The sequence below is a fragment of the Aspergillus nidulans genome, chromosome VII (genome assembly GCF_000011425.1).
Source record: "Aspergillus nidulans FGSC A4 chromosome VII".
Lineage (NCBI taxonomy): Eukaryota > Fungi > Ascomycota > Eurotiomycetes > Eurotiales > Aspergillaceae > Aspergillus > Aspergillus nidulans.
Window position 1 is genome coordinate 3681774 of NC_066263.1, and position 19629 is coordinate 3701402.

The following is a 19629-nucleotide window of genomic DNA, read 5'->3' on the forward strand; positions in this document are numbered from 1 at the left end:
GACGGTTGGCCTGCCAGTCCAATGGAGAAGTATGGCAGTGCTAAGCGAAGTATGCCATTAGCATCAGACATGGTCCATTATGGAGGAACAGCAGCAAGCCCCATGAGAGAGAGATACATATATAAATATAAATATTAACTCTTTAAAACCTTCAGTTTCTCCTGCAACGCCTTGAAATTCCTCTCCATTGCATTAGCATTGAACTCTTCGCCTGTGACCGGCGGATACTTCTTCAAAGGCCCCTGAATCACCGCATCCTTGCACGGCTGGTTGAAGAAGGCGATGCTATATCAACCACCGATGTAATCCCCTGCACTCTCGGACGCCCTGACCCGGTGGAAGGTGCTCTTGAACGATCGTCCGATCAGCTCATCAGCAGATCGCCGGTATTACACACGATCTCGCCCGTCCTTGGCTCGATCTTGGTCCATTCGTCTCCAATCCCGAATTCAGTGACGCTCTCCCGTCTCGGGCAGGTCTCCAGGCCCGACTGACCCTCTTTCTGGAAGAGGAGGGTGAGGAAGTCCCAGTCGACGTGCGCGCCCGCGCTGAGGTAGGGCTGGCCTTCTGCACCTGCCCCTGCCGGTGACTCGGACGGCGGCGGGAGGGCAGAGTAGTGCAGCAATCGGCATGTTGTCTGTGCTTTCGGCCTCGAGATATCGTGTGCTTTGATGAAGAAATCATCTAGGAAGCCCAGTCCGCGTGCGAAACAACGCATCAGGAGTTCTGAAACCTCTTGTATCTGATGCATGAATGCCAGGCACGTCTCTCTGAACCCGGTCAGATACTGATCGTCCAGCCACAGCCCGTCCACATTCTCGCCAAACTGCAGCTTGTATGACTCCTTCTGGTCGGGTTTGCCAGTCGACGGCCGCACCTGGCCCTTCTTCTCCCAGCCGACGTTGTTGGGGTTCCAGGGGACCGTTGCTTTGACGGAATCGGGTAGTGGGAAAAAAGACTCAGCGAGAGCGAACATGGATTTTATCTGCTCGTTCGAGATGCCATGGTCGGTGATAGTAAAGAGTCCGACGTTCTCAGGCGGAGACAAGCTCGCGGGTGATCTCGTCGATGCGGGAGTTGAAGTTGGCGAGAGGGATGGCTGGGATCGGGCGGGCTACGTGTCGCGTTGCTGTCATTCTGCCTCACTGGGACCAGAATATGCAGCTAAACGGACGTTGGTTGAGCTCGAGGGTGAAAAGGGGCTATATAATAAGGGCAAGGACCGACTTTAACGCATCGGCATCCATACAGTGCCCCGCTCGCCGTGCTGATAAGTTGGAGGCGCTGAAGCTATCTATTGTTTTCTTATCTTAATTGACTCGGGCAAATATTGATAAGAGCAAATCAAGACGTGACCTAGTATTGAGAGTAAGGTGACTCTACTCAGTAGTCGCCGGCTTGGGTGCTTGAGGCATGGTTCCTCAGTACGAGTAGGCTCCAGAAACCAAATTGATGCATTCACCGTATCTTCTTCAGATTATTCCTTTACTATAGCTTCTTCTGCTACCTCGTCTTGCTGGGTGGGTACAGCTACACTTTTTCCTTACCACCATCGTGCCCATTCGCAAGTCATCCATACAAATAATAAAGAGAGCCTCAATCTCTCATGTTTAGAAATAATGCTGTGAGCTCCAGGTTCTCCTAGTTAGCCCTTCTCGCTCTAGCTCTGAGTCCCATTCTCCACTCTGTCCTGTGGTTGACCAACCCTAGTTAGCAATAAATCCAGACATGGCTCTTACCGTACTTAATCACCTGACGCCCATCCCCACCTGACGCCCGTTTTTGACGACCACCACAAGTAGAAAAAATGAAGTTTTTGAAGCAGATACAGACAATATTATACAAAGATCTTTTGTCAGACATAATATGACATGCTGATAGAGCTATGCATATCTTTCAAGAGTCGCGAAAGCGTTGTGGAAGCCGGATCTGCCGTCCTCGACGATTGACAGTGGTAGGGGTTTCTAGGACAGCTTCAGCTGCTGGAGGTGATCGTTTCTGTTTTTTTGGAGCCTTTGGTGTTGCTGGCAGCTTAGGTCTCCTCTGCTTAACAGTTTTGATATCATTTTGAAGCTGTATCTCAGCTCCCTTGGCTATACGAGCCTCCTCTTTCTGGTGCTCCTTCTCAAGCTTCTTCTTCTCTGCTTCCTGCAACCGAATTTGCCGTTCTACAGCCTTCATTCTCCTTCTCTCCTCAGTAACTTGCTGCTTCTCTTCCTTCTCCCGCTGCCGATGCAGTTTAGCCTCCTCTTTTGCAGCTTTAGCTTGCTGGATAGCCTCATCTTTCTCTTTCTGGAGGTCACGCGCCTGCTGGATCTTCCTAGGAGAATAAAAGACTGCATTTCCTGCCTCTGGTGCCTGCAACTGGAATATAAGAGGCTTTCCACGCTGCCGTCTTTTCTTTTCGTTAACTAGCGCTTCCTCGAGGCCTTGGCAGCGTGCCTTGAGCAGGATATTCTCTGTAGAGAGGTAATGCATTGTAAGGCTTAACTTCTTGGTATTTTCATCATGCAAATCCGCCACCACCTTTTTAAGAAGCCTCTCAATCTTTCTCCAATCCTCTGCTTGCAGTATAGATCGTGAGGATTCACTGGAGGAAGGTCTTTGTGTTGTATCCTCCCTAAAGCGCGCTAATATAACCTCAGGATTGAAAGGTCTCAGCCCAGTTGATCTCCATAAACTCTTAATATTTGCTGGAGATAAAGCTTTGTTCCAGCTTGCCCAAAAGAGCCTGAAGAAGTCTCATTTTGTAATTGCGCTAAGGCCTTGAGAAGCATGCAGAAATGCTTCTAACTCGTCACTATAGGCCTTGGATAGAGGAGAGAAGATCCCAACATCAAGAGGCTGCAATGTATGAGTTGAATGAGGGGGGTATGTAGCCAGGAGGATCTTATTTGCTTTGCAGTAGTCAAGAAACTTCATGGTGATATGCGAGCCATGGCCATCCAGGAATAAGAGCCTCCAACGCCTCCTTGCCTTTGCTTTGGTCTCCCTGTCAAAGATATCTCGAAGCCATGCCAGTCCTATCTCATCATTGGTCCATCCAGAAGCGGAAGAGGTAAAGAAGCAGCTGTGTGTTTTATATTGGAAGTCTTGAAGCCAGGTATCTTGTAGTTTGTTTGCAGCAGATTGATAGACAAGGCCTGGAGATAGTGAGGTTCCATCTGCACAAATACAAGCAATAGTAGTTATCTATTCATGATTTCCATCCTGGAGACGCTGCTTGGATCCCTCAGCAATATAGGACTCCTTAGAGAAGATTCTTTTGCACTTGGAGAGAATCCTAATTAGGAAACCCTTCTCATCCATGTTGTAGGTATCCTCTGGCTGGATATCATATTCCTCCATCTTCTGCTTCAGAGAATCAAAATATAGCGAATATTTAAAGGCAGAATCAGCCTTCTTGCGTGATGAATCAATGCCAGTTGTGTAGGCACTCACAAGCTTGTCATCATGCTTCTTTAGCCAGCGTGAAACCCAGTTCTTTCCTGCCTTTTTTCCAGCAATTTCCTCGGCAAAGTTTTTGACCATCTCATTAGAAGAGAATAATCCTTTCTTCGCCTGCTTATTGATGTAGTTTATAAGCTCCTTTGTCTGTTGGGGGTTGAGAAACTGCATGTTTTCGTATTGCTGCTTTTTTGAGCCTTGGACACCTCGATGCCTTCTGGACAACGTTGAGCGGCTTACACCAAACTTTTTCGCATTCTGAGCATAGCTAAACTGTTCTCCAGGCTCCAGGGATTCTATTTCTGCCAGCGCTAGCTCCATTGAAGCTATATTGAGTTAGATACAGGCATTTGAAATCGTTACTTAAAAAGTCGGTGTATACAAAAATCGGGCGTCACGTGGGGATGGGCGTCAGATGATTAAGCACGGTATGTTAGCTGCTCACGCAAAGCTTGTGCTGCAACTTATGGCATTACACGTTTAGTTGAAAAACGGTTCAATCGCAGAGTTCATTATGAGTTCACCTGCACCGTCATCAGGCTTTCTCAAGATCTCTATTGAACGCCATCCCTGAAGGCTGGAACTGGCTGCTTGAGGTTGTCTGCGACGAGGCTAACGACATGGTTGACACTGGGGGTAACTCTCAGTTGGCATTTTCTTTTTTTTCCTTTTCTTTTCCTTTTCTTTATTTCTTTTTTTTGTTTTGTTTTACCGTTTTATTATGACACTTCATATTTTTTTTTTCGCACTGAAGGAACTTAGGCTAATTGATAGAGTCGAAGAGCCCTTGACCTTGATCGAGCTTTTGATACGCCTGCGCTTTCCTGGTTCACAGAGATATCAATAAGGCAGAGACGACTACTACAAATAATAGTGAGACTTCAATCATTTTGCTGAGAGTTAATTTCGAGAGACTCTAGAGCGGGACTGCCCACCTACCAGGAAGACTACGGGCAGACTACAGGTAGAGCGGGAGGGTTCAGTCAACGCATTGCACAAATACGGCCAATATAGGCCTCGTGCATTGACTGTCCGCAGTCCGGGGTGACCGACAGCTAGTCGCTGCGACGCTGTGCTTTTTGCCTTCGTCAATCCTACCTGTCAAATGGAAAATTTACTGGGCTGCGCTGACAGATCAGAGCCAGCCAGCCACCGCGGCCCAGCTCGCTCGGACTGGCAGTGCAGGTTCCTGCGATCTTCTTATTCGCAGCAATTGGAAGTCATGCTTGAAGTCAAGGATGCTAACTAGCTGCTTGTCAGGCTCGAACCATACACCATGCAGGCAGTTCCTTCAACATGCATGAACATGCAGATTTCCGTTGCCGTTGGAGCTGTTCGCTTATGGCAATGTTTATGAACCCCTCCTTCTCTCTCCCACCTTCTCTCTTGCCCCCTCGAGAGTCCGCGGCGCTAACCTAGCTTGCAGAAACTAGGAATGTCCGCCTATGATATCTTAGGGTTTCGTTGTGCCATGGCCAATGGCTGTCGTCCTGGTCTCTGAGGCGGCTAACGCCCCTGTTTGCTTTGCGCCATACGAGCCCGAGTCAATCGGCTATAATTTCCCTTCTTTTGAACCCTTGTATGTGCATCGTGAATACGACCACCAAGCCCTCTTGTAGTTCAGCACAGCGGAGATGTACTCCAGCCAGCCATCAATGCTGTTGATGCGGCCGGCATGGGCTGGCTGGCTTGCTGGCATTGTTTGTGCCACAGTAAAAGCAAAGACGAGTGTCAAGCAGCCCGCGTATATATATGAACGTTTTGCCTGGGATTAGTACGCCTCAAGTGCGTAGAACAGTTCACTGGATTACTTGCTCTCTCTCTTTCGTTACCTGACCTGCCCGGCATGTCCACAGACAATCCAGCTACTCAGGCTACTCCAGATCCTCCAGCACCCCCAGCTCCCGAAGCTTCTCAAAGTACTCAAGTTCCTATGAACCAGCCTGAGCCACTGACTGCCTCATCTGCGCGAGAACCCGTCCAGACGTTGCACCAAGTAGTTACCTACGTCGACCAGCACAAGGGTAGGTTATCTCTCGGGGTGGTTTTATCCAACCGGTCATGACGCCGTTCCACTGACGGCTCCATGTTCGTCCTTAGTCGCAAGCCTTATCCTTCTCGCGATCTTCTATCCATCTATCGGGAGATGGAGTACGACACCGACTGCTTCCCCCCCATACTGGGGACCATATGACCTAGTGCTTGCTGCAGTCTTGGGGGTCATCGCCGTCCATCAGAACAGATATTTCTCGTGGCAGGCCCGGTTCGCCCACCTGCAGTGGACCTCGCTCGCATCGACCTTTGAGAGAGTCCTCGGCGGAAGCGCCGTCACCGTCGGCCTCTTGATCAGCTTCATCTCGCCCTTCCCTGTTGCATCTCTCACGGGCGTCGTCATCGTTGCATGGCAGTACATTGTCGTCTCTTACCACAATGAGATCCGCCGCATCGCCGCGGCCGTCGACGAAATAGCGTCTCAGGCCAGAGCCAGTGTCGACAGTGGCCGTCTCTATGCTTCGTCTGTCACCGCATACGAGAAGTCCATCTTGCGTCTCGTCGCCGTGCTCGTCAACGACACGGGCCGATACAATCTTGACGTGTACAGACCCACACCCGGCATCGGACCCCTTCTTACAGAAAACATCGACGCCATCACCCCTGCCGCCAAAGAAGTGGCTGCCCTAGTCACAACCTCGAGCACCAACCTCCCAAAGGCCCTTCAAGCCCTCGAGCAGGTCAAGTACCTAGGCGACAAAGCGAACCTGCTCGCGCGACACGGCGAGATCGCCGACGCAGCCGCATTACTTGCCGAGCTAGGCACAGCCCTAACGACCATCCGTGACGTTGAAGCGCAACTTCTCGATGCAGAGCAGAGACCAAGTCCCACGACATCGCTGTCCGGATCCATCTCGACGATCTTGTCGCAGCCCATAGAAAGATTGTCGAACAACTCCAGGCGGCCGCGACGCCTCCACCAGCGCCAGAGCCCGAACCCCAGCCTGAACCCCAACAGGCAAACCCGGACGAGTTGCCTAATGCTGTGGTAAGCCCACACATCCTGCCACATATCGGGCGATCCGCATGGCAAAGGCTAACCTGCACCCTCCTCTGACAGACCCTCCGCAACCCCAAAGTCATCGTCGGCGGCCTCTCTGGTGCCCCTGAAGACGTCGACGACAAGGTCTTCCAGCTCGATCTCCCGTTCGCCGTCTCTCTCTACGGCCACTCCAGCTCGACATTGTGGGTCGTCGACAACGGGATGATCTGTCTGGACGAAGCTCCTACTGCAAGTCCGGCGAGTGTGCGAACAGGGCAGCAACTTCCATTCCGCGACGGTCTAGCACCATACTCGCTATTCCCCCTCTGGAAAGATCTGAAGATCGTACAGGGCAAGCCGCACGGTATCTACTACGACATCGAAGGAAACGCACCCAACCGCACCCTAACAATTGAGTTCTATGTGACGAGGTATAACATGGAGGACCAGTACTTCCATTTCTTGATGATCTTGGAAGAGGCGAGGCCCAACATCGCGACGTTCCGGTACTTTGATGTCCAGGATGAGGGGGCTGAGGGGACGGTTGGAGTGCAGGGACCGCAGAGTACGTTTCGCACTCGCCCTTTCGTTCTTTGTTCGGTCAAGTTGATACTAATCTGCTGCAGACTACAAACTATTCTCGTACAACCAGCGCAAGATCTCTCCTGGTTTGGAGCTGGTGTTCGATACCACACCTAATGTTAATCGCGTGGAGACGTCGACGTTCCCCTTGCCCTAGGCTAGGAACGGCTATCATTGCTTTCTGACCGGACGTTATTGGTACGAGTTCGATCTGTCAAGATTATTGGTGGTTCTGGACAGGATGCATCGTTTAGATCTGCGTAGCCTCCAACTTTCAGTTAGGTGGGAGCCACGGCATCCCTCACTCAATGCACGCTATTCACTAACTTCTTCTGTTAGCTCAATGAACTGGCGTCAATGAACCATCGATTACATGTAATGGATCACTTACTGCGTACTCTGTTCTTCTTTACCTTGAGATAGTAGTGAGAGTAGACAACTTACGACCAAGAAGCCATTATCCAATCTACGAGTAAGCAAGACTCAAAGCCCCTTGCCTCATCATCATACTTCGATTGCTGTACATCTTATAAATACCGCGTTGATCAGAGTTGTTAGTCTTCTAGGTTGTTGGAGTCAGCCCTAGACCCAACTCTAGAATCCTACTCTCAAGGGTATGATCAGCAGCAAATGAATATCAGTCCTTTGCATTCCACAACTCATGTATGAATCCGCGTCTTGGACAAGTATCGCGTTTTGGGAACACCTTTACATATAGAATTTGGAATGGATCTTGACGTTGAGCTCTCTAGTCAGAAATGTGAATTCTCACCAACTAGCCAATCATACGTAGCAGGGCTGTGCGCTTTGCTATAGACGACTTTGTTGAAAATTCTTCCTTCTCAGTCAGCATGTCTGCTTTATCGATCCTACTGCGAGTAGTAGTGCCCAGTTCATTACTGTCTTGCACTCTTTGGCCCACGAAGAAACAGTTCCGCGAACTAGGCCATGTAATCAGAACCTCCTTGATGTGATGGGGGTCCTGTCACTTTATTAGACCTCTTAATACTGCTTTCTTATTACGTACGTCCTCTAGTCATCTCTCATGTATGGAAAGCCATAGAAATGCCGTAGATAAGCGGGCGTCATCGCGCCCTTGAGGGCTCCATCTCATTGGAACATTTCCATGCATGAGCTGAAATGAGCCCTACCTCGCCTCACTTTAAAGGCATGATGGCCTATCATTTAATGCGACTGTGCTCTGGTAATGCAGAGCATAGGCCCTGTCAACGTCGACGCGTCCAAGGACGCGTATATAACTACTGCATCCTTCTCGTCTTTCTCCCACTTCCTTCTCCTTTTTCAGAGACCTTCACGGTTTTGCTCTGCCAGCTTGATTCGTTTTTTTCTCCTTTTTTCTACCCCGAACTCTTTTTTGACTTTAAATTTTGTCTTTGTTTTGTTGTTACCTGGAAAGCACCTCCGACAGGTCTTTTCTTGTGCTGAGACAAGGATTCCTTAACCATTCCCTTACTCACCTTCACGTTTACCACAAGCATTGGTAGTCACAGCCGCCATGATTTTTGAGTCGGACTCTGCACTCAGGAACTTGGAACGTCTACTCCGGAAGACGATTGATTTGAAGACTCTTCTGAGCGGCAAAAGTGTATTAGAATGCACCATAACGGCCTCGAAACTTTTTATGGAGAACAATGAGGGATCATTTACAACAGGCAATGTTTCGAAGGAGTACATGGACTTGTACATACTGGTGAAAAATAAAGTCACAGAGTTATATGACAACATAAATCAAATGAAATACGAATATCAGAAGCATCCCCATCTCACGATGATATGTGCTCTTCCCAAATATAAAAGCTTGGTCAATGGCTTTCACTCAGCTCTCGAAGAGATTGGTCACTTCTTGAAGGTGCAGGATTTGATGTGGGTTTAATCCTCTTTCATTGCATTGCATACTCATATAACCCCCTGATCTGCTTAGCGAGAGTTGCTAATTTGTTGTGGCTCAGAAATCACGGCATCAATTCCAAGCCACCCACTACTCATGCAAAACAGCTGAAACGCTCGGTGCGGAGTGTTAATCGAGGGGAGCCTCATGCCCGCATACCTGCACAGCCTCGACCACCTAGTCGAGTTGATAAAAGGATTAAGTATGCTCAAAAACCCCAAAATACCCGCTCTAGAAGAAACCAGAGGCCACATAGCCTTGATCTTGTCCGCCAAAATATGGATACATGCATCTACAACCGACAAAAGAGAGGTTCATGCCGAAACTGTGGACTATACAACCACTGGGAGAGTGAGTGCAGCCATTGCTGTGGAAGGTGTAAGTGCTGGTTACGAAACATGACTTATGTATATTGACACACTGCTCGCAGGCTCGAGAGATAATCATACTGTCTCGTTTTGTTGGAAGACGCCTTCCTGCTATACTTGTAAGTGTACAGCTCTCTGGACCGACCTGGCTAATATCGGGCTTTTACAGGTGGGAAACCCGGCCATATGAGCGGTGACTGCTTTTAATCGATCATTTACGATCTATGATTTTATTTTATTTTTTTGGCTCAAACAGATGGTCTTCCAGGTCCTGTACAGGTTTTGTACCCTAAGATGCTATCTCTGCACCCCCAGTTGGGCCGCGCTTTCTCCTAACGCTATTTCGATTGATTTGTCCTTCTATTTGTGCTTCCAGAACAGTTATTTTATGCTTTACTCTAGAATGCCAGTACCAGTTATTGTTTCCAGTATGGCCAATTTTCCCTTTGTAGCTTCTCTCATATTTAAGCTGAGCTTAGAAGGATCACCCTATTCTGTTTATTCGCCCACTCGAAACATTCACGAGTCCTGAACTATTAGGACTTTCCTTGCATGGCGCCCCAGGCCATGCCATGTATTTGAGGCAGTATCTGCCTTTGTGTCTTTCCAGAAATGGAATATCAGACCAGCTTTAACCGGTGTCTTCTAATTAAATCTGTTGACTCTCGCAGAGGTTAATTTGGTCGCGCTGTGATTTATGAGTAGTACTCTGAGGAGCCCAGCTTCGACCACAAGGTCATGGTGAAAGGGGACCTGTCCGGCCATCGTTCTTTCTCTTTGGAATTCACAAGATTATGGTTCCAATCATTGTCTTCCCTACGCAGAAGGCTTGGTCCTTCCTTGCATCTTGCGAGGACAGTCAGCAGGGTCCTGGGAGGTGTCTATTCGGCCAGAGAGGCATGTGCAATCCAGGCACGCCTATAAATTAAGCCGAGTTTATCCTTCAGTATGCCGTCCAAATTGCCCATTATTTAGGATTAGTCAAGCAGCTTGTGTGAGGCACGGTGTCACAACATCTAGAAATAACTAGCAAGTAGAAAAAAATTCTTCTATGAGTAGCAAAACTAAATGCCTAATCAGGGAATGCGGCTACAGCAAAAGCTACAGATACGATGTCCACCAATAACCCCAACTGGAAGGAGTTCATTAACGTAATTCCCGGTCGGTTCGTGAATCCCGGTCGGTTCGTAAACCTCCAAAAATTCCGAACGCGCCAGCCACCACGAACTTCAACCGACCACCATGCCACGAAAAGCGCGTAAAACAAAACAAGAATTGATCGAGCAAGAGGGCAGGATCCAATGCGCGATAAATGATTTAAAAAATAAAAAAATTCCCAATCCTCGTCAAGCTGCATTGATTTACAATCTACCTCCCTAAACCCTATATGATCGGTTGAAGGGACTTTAATCTCAAGCAGAACTCCGCAACCACAGGCATAGGCTATCCCTGCGTCAGGAAGAGGTATTGGTAGCATGGATAGTATTACTTGATATATGTGGAGCACCCCCCAGGCACTTCCAAGTACAAGATATGGCACAAATTATCCTGGAAGCTGATTCCTCTACCCCCCCTCAACTGGTCGGAAAGAACTGGGTTACAGAGTTTACCAAGCGCCGCCCAGAGATTAAAAGCAGGTTTGCTTGAAAGATAAATCGCCAAAGAGCTCTTTGTGAAGATTCTAAAGTTATTGGTAAATAGTTTGCTGAGTTGCAGAGGGTTAAAGCTCAGTAGGGGATCCAGGATGAAGATATCTACAACTTTGATGAAACTGGCTTTGCTATAGGACTTATTGCAACAACAAAGGTGGTTACTAGAGCTGAAATGCCTGGTAAACCATGGCTTATTCAACCAGGGAACAGGGAGTGGGTTACAACTATTAAATGTGTCAACTCTATGGGGTGGTGGTCAGTTCCCTCCACTATTATCTTCAAGGGAAAGGTCTATATAGAGGGATGGTTTGACAAAGAAGCAATCCCAGGCACTTGGAGGATTGAAACAAGCACCAATGGATGGACCTCAGATGAGATCAGGCTTCGCTGGCTTCAAAAAGTCTTTATTCCAGCTACATACAGCTGTTCTAGGGGGGGGTATCGACTCCTTGTTCTGGATGGCCATGGAAGCCACCTAACACCTGAATTTGATCGTACATGCAAGGAGAATAATGTTGTGCCTATCTGCATGCCTTCACATTCATCTCACCTCTTGCAACCTCTTGATGTTGGTTGTTTTGGTCCCTTGAAGAAGGCATACTGCAAGCTTATAGAGCAGAAAGGGCGGTTAGGGTACAACTATATTAACAAGTTTGATTTCCTGAAAGCTTATCCAGCAGCTTACAAGGAAGTCTTTATAATAGAGAATATTCAAAGCAGATTCAGAGCAACAGGGATAGTCCCCTTCAACCCCAATACAGTGTTGGATAAGTTGAATATAAGACTATCAACTCCAACCCCCCCTCCGAGCAGAGGGAGTGCTTCAATCCCTTCCTCCCAGCTCTGTACGCCTCATACAGTCCGCCAAATACATCGAAAAGCTTGCTCAGTTGAAAAGCTGCTAAAGAATGGCTCTAAGAGTCCTTCATCCCCTTCCAAACGAGCATTTGATGAGCTTGTAAAGGGGTGTGAGTTGGCCATGTACAATGCTGCCTTGTTAGCCAAAGAAAACTCTGATCTCCGCGCAGCTATTAAGAATAACAAGCAAAAAAAGAGTCGCTCTAAAAGCCAAATAACTCCTATACATGGGATTTCAGTTCAGGAAGCTAGGGATCTTATTTTGTTGAGAAATGAGCAATTGGAGGCAGAGGGGGGTGGTGCTAGTAGAAGTACTATCCCAACTTCAACAGCTCCTAAACGTGCCCTACCAACATGTTCTGAATGTAATATTAAGGGGCATACTAGAATCAGATGTCCTAGCCGGCAAGACTTTTAGTTTATCTAATTTAAATTGCTTTTGGTTGTGCTATAGAGCTTTAAATTTGAGATAGAATGATTTTTGGAGGGGGATTTACGAACCGACCGGGATTCACGAACCGACCGGGAATTACGTTATTTCAAGCCATCTTACTAAGCAAGCAGACTGTGAATTCATTTCTTAGGTTTATGCCAATTGATAGGCACAGGTTCCGTGTTCGACCATCAGTCGTACTCGCCGCTAGGAAATGAAGCTTGTGGTTGTGCTTCGTTTCTACCTCGTCCATCAGAGGAAAGCAGCTAGAGGGATCTTTAGAAATGGGATATTATCTGTAAGACTCGTTGGGACAGATTTTGTCTCAGTAATCACTGTATCGTGGCTCTGAGTTCTGGGTGCCCATGCATACATCGTACACAGGGATATAGGGAAGCTGCAGTAATATGCCGCCAGAACGAGGTTTGCTAGTTCTGATGGAGCTATGAGTTAAGCATGTACGTTAGAAGTAATAGTGAGGTGGGCAGTATCCAGCAATATGAGCAATTGAAGGATATAGACGGTCTTGGATATCAAGATAGATTCGAGTATTCTATCGTCTTTCTATATATAGGTGGGCAAAAAGTAGGAATGAAGCGATAGACAATGAATCAGACGCACTCAGCAGCAACAAGGACTTCCGTCAAGCTATCCTAAAGAGAAGCAAACAGCGCTGGGGTATTGGTCGCCGGACGAATTTATTATTACATAGAAGAACAGAACACAAAATATAATCTGTGGGTATTCAGACAAAGAGTGTACTAAGAAAGCCACCTTGAACGAAAGCATCTAATTGACGAGCAGCAGCATCACAAAGGCAGCAATGGCTACAGACGCGCTGATAGAAACCTTGCTACCTACACCCGTGAAGACGGGGTTGGACGGCGTCGTCGGGGATGCAGCTGTGCTGTAGCTGTCGGCTCCGTCGCGCACAGCGTCCGTAGGCTCGAAGGACGATGGGGCCGCAGTAGGGACAGTCACGAACTGCGAGGAGGACGAGACGATAGTGAACAGTGGAACGGACGAGCTGCTGGTCACTTCTGGCGCTGTGTAGACGATGCTATCTGGAGGAACCGAAGAGGCTGAGTCGGTCGCCGGGTTAGGGGTGTTCACGGCGATGGTTGTCTTCGTGGCTTGGGCGGTCACGGCGTCTGCAGAGCTCTTCGAGTCTGCGGGGGTCTCCGCGTTGGATGGGTGAGGTTCAGCCGCCGGGGTTGTGGCTGCAGCTGCGTCTGTTGAGGCCTTTGCGCTGGGAACGGCATTGGCAGTCTGCAGGCTCTCGACTGGGCAGAGCGTCGTCGTGATCGTCACGTAGCTGGTTGTCTTTGTTCTGGAGACGGATTCCGTGGCGGCCGCCTGGGAGCTCTCGACGGGACATAGTGTGGTTGTGGAGGTGACGTAGCTGGTGCTCTTAGTCTTGGAGACGGGTTGCGTGTTGGTTGCGTCAACTTCCGAAGCAACACTGGCGGCAGCCGTAGTTGCAGCAGCAGTCTCAGTTACAGCGGCAGTCTCAGTTGAGTGCGTGGCGCTCACGGTCTTTGTCCGGGTAACGCTGTGGGTGCTGGTAGTAATCTCCTCAATTGAGCCCCCATTAGCCGTCTGCGTCGCAGCAGCAGTCGTTTCGGCAGCAGTGGCCTCGGCGGCAGTAGACTCGGCGGCAGCGGACTGGGTGCCCTCCACCTCAGCAGTCCCACCAAGCTGGTAGATCTTAATAGAGTTCAGCTCCCAGTAAGCGTTCTTGTATACAGCCGGGTTCTCGGCAACATAGTTCTTGCAACTCAGCATTGGGTCGCTGGGGTCGCTGACGGGGCATCCGCTGTCCCCAAAAACACCGCCCGCCCAGTCACCGCAAAATGTTGTGTCGAGGATCAGCTTCTGATGGGTGAAACGTTCCTTGAAGTTGCAGGAGCCCTGGAGGTGAGCCATAGGAGTGCCAAAAGACGAAACGTCAGGGGTGCCCGCAGTGAGGGACTCGGGGATCGAAGACCGGGGAAAGTACCAGATCTTGAGGTACTTTTCCTGCCATTCCATGGCATAGACTCCACCACCTTGCTCGTTGAAAGGGTCGCCGGAGGAGCCCTGCTTGCCTTGGACAACGCATCCGATAGTTCCTGAAGCTTCGCCGCATTCGCTTGAGGTCATGTCGCCGGTCATCTTGTAGCCACCACCAACGTCACAAGTATCGCTAGTGTGCAGCACGATCTTGTTCGCATCGTGCTTGTTCACTCCCTCGATAATATCAATCTCACCGTCCGTCGGCCAGTCGGGGCCAACGGTCCAGAAGGCTGGCCATGTGCCGCAGATGCTGCCGGGCATGTGTTGGATATCGACGACGTACAACCCCTGGTCGTAATACTCGTTGCTCTCGATGCGGACAGACTCACGGCCCGGGCCGTCTACGGTGAGAACGTTCTCATAGTCAACACCTAAATAGAGGCTCCCGCTGTCGGTGGTCTTGACGAGGCCGGCGGACTCTGCGTAGCTCTGATTGACGTAGGTGACGAAACCGTTGGTGGGGTCGGCGTTGTCAAAGAAGTGGAAGTGATTAAGGATCTTCTCGCCTTCCCAGGACTCCTTGAGTTTGTAGTTGCTGGCGGCATGGGCGATGCCGGGGAAGATGATCGCGGAGGCGGCGAGGGAACCCACCCTTCGCATGAGGGAAGAAGACATTGTGATATGAATTGGAATAGTGCGCTGCTAGTGCTGCAGTAAATGTGAAATGCTATATAATGAAGGAAGGTGACTAGCAAAGCTGGTCGATCGGTCAAGATCAGGGTGAAGAGAATGGAAAACAACCGTCAAGGCCGTCGAGTCAGATAGAAAGGAGAGAAATGCAGAATCGACCTGCGATGACGAACAAGCCCTCAAAGAATGTAAAGGGCAGGATGGTAAAAGGAAAGACAAAGAATACTGAGAAAACAAGTATGTGAGAAGAGAATGGCGCCAGACCTGGGCAACAGGCCTATATACTAGACCTGCCCACATGTTTGGGATCTGGAACGGTCGCGCATTGTTGAAGGTGAAAGGCCCAATATTGACTGTGGCATCTACCAATCCCTGGCCGTAAATGAGTGTTCAATGAAGAATTGGACGGAGAATGCACGAATCAGCGAGCTGACAGCGGTCGAGTGCAGGAACACGGCGACTAGCCACGAAGCATCATTCCTAATCGAGGCATGGAGTGCTCCACCGTGGCACTTCTGAAACGCGGCGAGACTTGGGGATGTCAACTTGAAACAGGGGAGCTGGCAGACTGGTCAGCACTTAACGCAGGATTAAAAGTCAACAGCTTTGTCTTCTTACATCGTCGAGGGGAACTGGATGGATGCGTTGATGTGTTCTCTGAGATGACGAGGTATGGCGGTCGAACTGGCAACGATCAAGTGTGTTCAATAGTCTCGCGGCAACGAGCATTCCAACCAGCGCTTGCCGCCACCCGGAGGGAAAAGTCACCGATCGGGTCGCCAACCCCGAGCCCAGCGTCGCACCTTTGGCCTAGGACTTCTTGGGAGCCAGGAACCGGGAGTGATTGACCGAAGCGCCATGGTCGAGACTCGGGAGATTCGCTGCGGTGGAGCATGCCGGCCAAAGCTCTATCGGTCGCTCGCACAACCACAAGCCAACCGATTGGCCCAGATGGGCAAGCCTAAATGGGAAACGAGTAATTCTCAAGGTCAAGCAGATCAAAAAAGGGTCTGGTTCCTTCAATCTCGTTTCGTGCTCTTCAAATCCCTGGTGAGGAGTGTGAGTGGAGGAAAAGCAGAGGAGAGTCAGAAGCGGGGTCGAGTAATTGGTGCCTGAGGCTTCGTTGTCTAATGGCATTCGCGCACGTGATCGTTCACGAACTATACGGCCTTCACCATGGACTGCACAGCCTGTTCTATGGGCGTGACGGATGGTACCTTATTTTATCTACGCCATAAACAAACCAGATAGCTAAGAACTAGATATTTAAGTAGACAGTTAATGTTGCGGAGTTGGCGGTAAGACTATTTGCAATCGTGAGGATATGCAATGCGCGCAGCATGGCAATGTTTGAGATCGGTTGCAATATATATATTCTTCTTGTACGACATGATATGGTCGCGCAACCCTCGCCGTCACGGCAACTTTACGAGGATTTCAGATCCAAAGAAAACCGCCATGCCACGACTTGACAAACCGGGTTATATTTAGATCGTAAATGATGTGGATTGGTCATTCATGTCATCAAGTCGGCTGTAAGGGTCATCTTACCAAGAACAGAAGGATCCTTGTTTCATATCCAGACCAAGTTCTTTATACTATATCGATGGTGAGTGAACTGTGTGTATAAGCATGAAGAAAGATCGGAGTATTTGTAGTATTACCAGGTTTAACCTGTAATATACCTTGTTTGAATGTACAGAGGAACCGGGCTTCCCTATGTCACAGTCCTATGTGATCGAGAGCCAACACAGACTACAGAGCTCATCGTGTGATTGGTCATTGTACACGATGAATGATTCTGCCATTTCTGACCGTCTATCAAATCAAGTTAGGTCTCATTTCGCGAAGACTTTCAACAATCGATCTCCGAATGTACATAATTCTCTTCTCTATGCTTAGTATTCTGAATATGAGCACCAGAATATTCGTTTAAATGTTCTGATTGGCTTGCCGTCTTACCCTATGACTGCTATAACGTCAAGAACCCAAGACCTCACCTAGATTTGACCCCAGCCAACATGCCCACGGCATCATTCCTCCCATTAGCAGCCTTCTACATAAGGATGCCGAAGCCCAAAAGCGGTAGCCCAGAAAGGCCCGCCTAGCTAATATTATCCTCAAACCTTGTATCCTGGCCCAGCTTTCGGAGTGCTTGTTAACTTAAATTATATATTATTGGCAAAGACTTAAAAAGTTTATAGCCATATGGGGTGTAGTCAAGGTGTCAAAGGAGAGGTATGTCTAGTCTCTCTGGCTTCCAACAGAGGGGAAGAGATAGTATATGCTTTAGAACTTGGAGCCGCCAAATTAACTCTGGTATTAATTCAGTATTGAAAAGCATCATCGCGGAAAGCTAATATTATCTGGTTGATTGGGCAGTATCCTAGTTGATAATCACCGTGCATGAAGAATTTGGTTCCGGGCCTTCTTGCTGGTGAATCCGTGACCTTGCCAGTGTCCAGCAATATGGGCAAGGCTGCAAGACAGAGGCATGTTGAAGATAATGCAAAGGTTACCTCTTATGAAGCGAGTTGCGCCTAGACGAGGGGCATTAGCGGCGCAGAGGCATGCAGTGGATGAGCCTGACTAGCGGATTAGGATTTGAGTGAAGGAGGGCGAACATGAATGAGGTTTGACTGGGTCTGTCGCGATTTCAGAGTCGAAGGCAACCTTTTTGAAACAGCGGTGATGCGCTTGCAGCGATGAAACGGTGCCGATGGTTCACATGTTCAGCCTGTCTGGTCGAGACATCTTCCATATTGTTTGGGTATGAGCATTGGCGGCCTCTATTCGCTCTAGAAGCGAAGGGATGCGCCTCTAAGTGCAGCCACTTCCGCACTAGACATCACATCATTCGCCCTGCTCAGCCGGAGCGTAGCGTTTGTATTATTGGGAAGTCGAGAAAGGGTTCAAATGTTCGTGCCGACATTGAGGGCATATACCCTTGCATACCGCTGCAGGAAGGTATAATATCCTTGTGCTTCCAAATGCACTGTCAGCGGTTGTGACTTGACTCAAGAGAGAAAGGCATGTGAGCACTTGTCAGGGCCAACTCAATTCTGCTAACTCGCGACCATCAGACCAATTCAGCGGGAAGAGCATTGCAACTTGTTGCAATCCAACAAGCCTGCCTGATTTGAGGGGACAACCTAAAGCTTTATCGCAAGTCAGACCGGCATAATCCCATGAGCTTGATGGCTCCACTACTCCATTTGACGTTCATCCTGGCAGCGGCTGTGGTTACGTTGCTCCTACTATTCCAATGCACTCTACGCTAGCTGGTCTGAGGGCTGCTCTAACAACTCAACACCATCTACGCTGGACAGTCGCCCAGAACTAGACAGTTTGCACAGTATGTCCGCGAGATCAGTCTTGCGGAAACGGCGGCTTGACTCTCCCTTCCCAACGGCGACGGCGGCTACCACTCTGACGTCTCTTCTATCTGATCTTAGTTGCGGCAGATATGAGCATTGATATGTAGCCTTCACCGCAGTCTGGGCTGGTGTGTTTAGCCCAAATCTAGTGTTAGCCTTGTGATCGCAATTGCAGGTCGCTGAAGCCAAGCCGGTACCAAGCTGGAGTCCGCCTTGCCCGTTGTTTTGAGACCAGATCGTCTGAAGGTCGAAAGAATATCCTGCCCCTTCCGGGACACGGTCGCTGCATCCGATACCGCAAGTGTGCTCGGCTCGATTTGCTGCCTAACACCAATGCAACGCATGATCATAATTGTAGCCTCTTGAGTCCAGAAAGACCATCTCCGCGGCTAATGTCAGAATACCTAGAGAACCTGGAGGTGCGCCCGAATGTGAGTATGACGTTGTTTTGAGCTTGCGGTGCAGCATGGCATGTGAACTGTTGAGATTTTTGAGGCCGGGCCGAGAAGGGAGAGACAATTCAAAAGCCTGCTTGACACTCCAAGAGTAAAAAAAAACGTCTCAAATAAAGGAATTGGAGACGTTTTCTGAATAAATACAATCTGAGCTCGCGGTTGTATTGTGCGGCGGCTAAAGCAAGATGAAGCTATTCAAAAGGAGATCTTGGTGAGCGGCACTAGTCCTGGAGAGGAAAGCGGTCGCCAACAGGTCGTTCTGAGACTAGGTGTGTCGGCTAAGCTAAACTGGCAACTAATCTCGCGGTAGTGAAAACGAAGTACTCTGAGTATATCCATTTCTCTAATATCTTCGCGAAATAAAGACTGTTAATTTCAAGAAACTTTCCAGGATCACTTACCTCATGCACCCAAAGCACCGGGACAGATGAAGATCGTGCGCTCAGAGGACTGTTTTTTCCCATCTCCGCTATTGGTTTGCATTTACGGCAAGACTACTTAAGCAGGCCCCGCCTTTTCAGGAAAACGGAGTACGCCACGGAAATTGTATCCCGCCGGCCCTTCCATACGGTACAAGGAGCACTCGAGAGTTCAATAGTGATGCTGCTGCGAGGTAAAAAGCGATAGTTGCAGTCTCCATGTGTACCAAGAATCTGATACGTAGCACAATACGAAACTGCACGATTAACTAGGAGTCCTAATCCTTTTTCTGGAACAAAACTCCTGAAAAAGATCGCTGGATCAGAGATCGTACTAGCAGTTTTGTGCAGTAGTATCATTTCCTGTTCCCTGATTATTGGTCGCGTTCTCGACAGCCAAGCACAGCGAA

At 49.0% G+C, this 19629-nt stretch overlaps 6 protein-coding genes across 6 annotated transcripts, besides 1 other annotated feature; 2 read left to right on the forward strand and 4 right to left on the reverse strand.

Annotated features, from left to right (window-relative positions):
- Positions 1 to 19629: part of a sequence feature (contig 1.39 809..240080(1)) that runs on past both edges of the window.
- ANIA_02380 (uncharacterized protein) lies at positions 135 to 976 on the reverse strand (the record flags this gene model as incomplete). Its single annotated transcript, XM_654892.1, has 2 exons — positions 135 to 266; positions 398 to 976. 2 exons carry the CDS (start codon positions 974 to 976, stop codon positions 135 to 137), a joined length of 711 nt encoding a protein of 236 aa, XP_659984.1.
- Positions 1897 to 2478, reverse strand: ANIA_02381 (uncharacterized protein; the record flags this gene model as incomplete). Its single annotated transcript, XM_654893.1, has 1 exon — positions 1897 to 2478. One exon carries the CDS (start codon positions 2476 to 2478, stop codon positions 1897 to 1899), a length of 582 nt encoding a protein of 193 aa, XP_659985.1.
- Positions 3193 to 3768, reverse strand: ANIA_02382 (uncharacterized protein; the record flags this gene model as incomplete). Its single annotated transcript, XM_050613033.1, has 1 exon — positions 3193 to 3768. The coding sequence occupies one exon, from the start codon at positions 3766 to 3768 to the stop codon at positions 3193 to 3195; it is 576 nt and encodes a 191-aa protein (XP_050468875.1).
- On the forward strand, positions 5294 to 7447 carry ANIA_02383 (uncharacterized protein; the record flags this gene model as incomplete). Its single annotated transcript, XM_654895.2, has 5 exons — positions 5294 to 5471; positions 5659 to 6324; positions 6372 to 6487; positions 6560 to 7046; positions 7108 to 7447. The coding sequence occupies 5 exons, from the start codon at positions 5294 to 5296 to the stop codon at positions 7218 to 7220; spliced, it is 1560 nt and encodes a 519-aa protein (XP_659987.1). The 3' UTR covers positions 7221 to 7447.
- ANIA_02384 (uncharacterized protein) lies at positions 8580 to 10602 on the forward strand (the record flags this gene model as incomplete). The annotated part of the gene is made up of 4 exons (XM_654896.1): positions 8580 to 8947; positions 9034 to 9350; positions 9403 to 9459; positions 10421 to 10602. The coding sequence occupies 4 exons, from the start codon at positions 8580 to 8582 to the stop codon at positions 10600 to 10602; spliced, it is 924 nt and encodes a 307-aa protein (XP_659988.1).
- eng2 (putative GPI anchored endo-1,3(4)-beta-glucanase) lies at positions 13022 to 15194 on the reverse strand. The gene has a single exon (XM_654897.2). It carries the CDS (start codon positions 14951 to 14953, stop codon positions 13073 to 13075), a length of 1881 nt encoding a protein of 626 aa, XP_659989.1. The 5' UTR covers positions 14954 to 15194; the 3' UTR covers positions 13022 to 13072.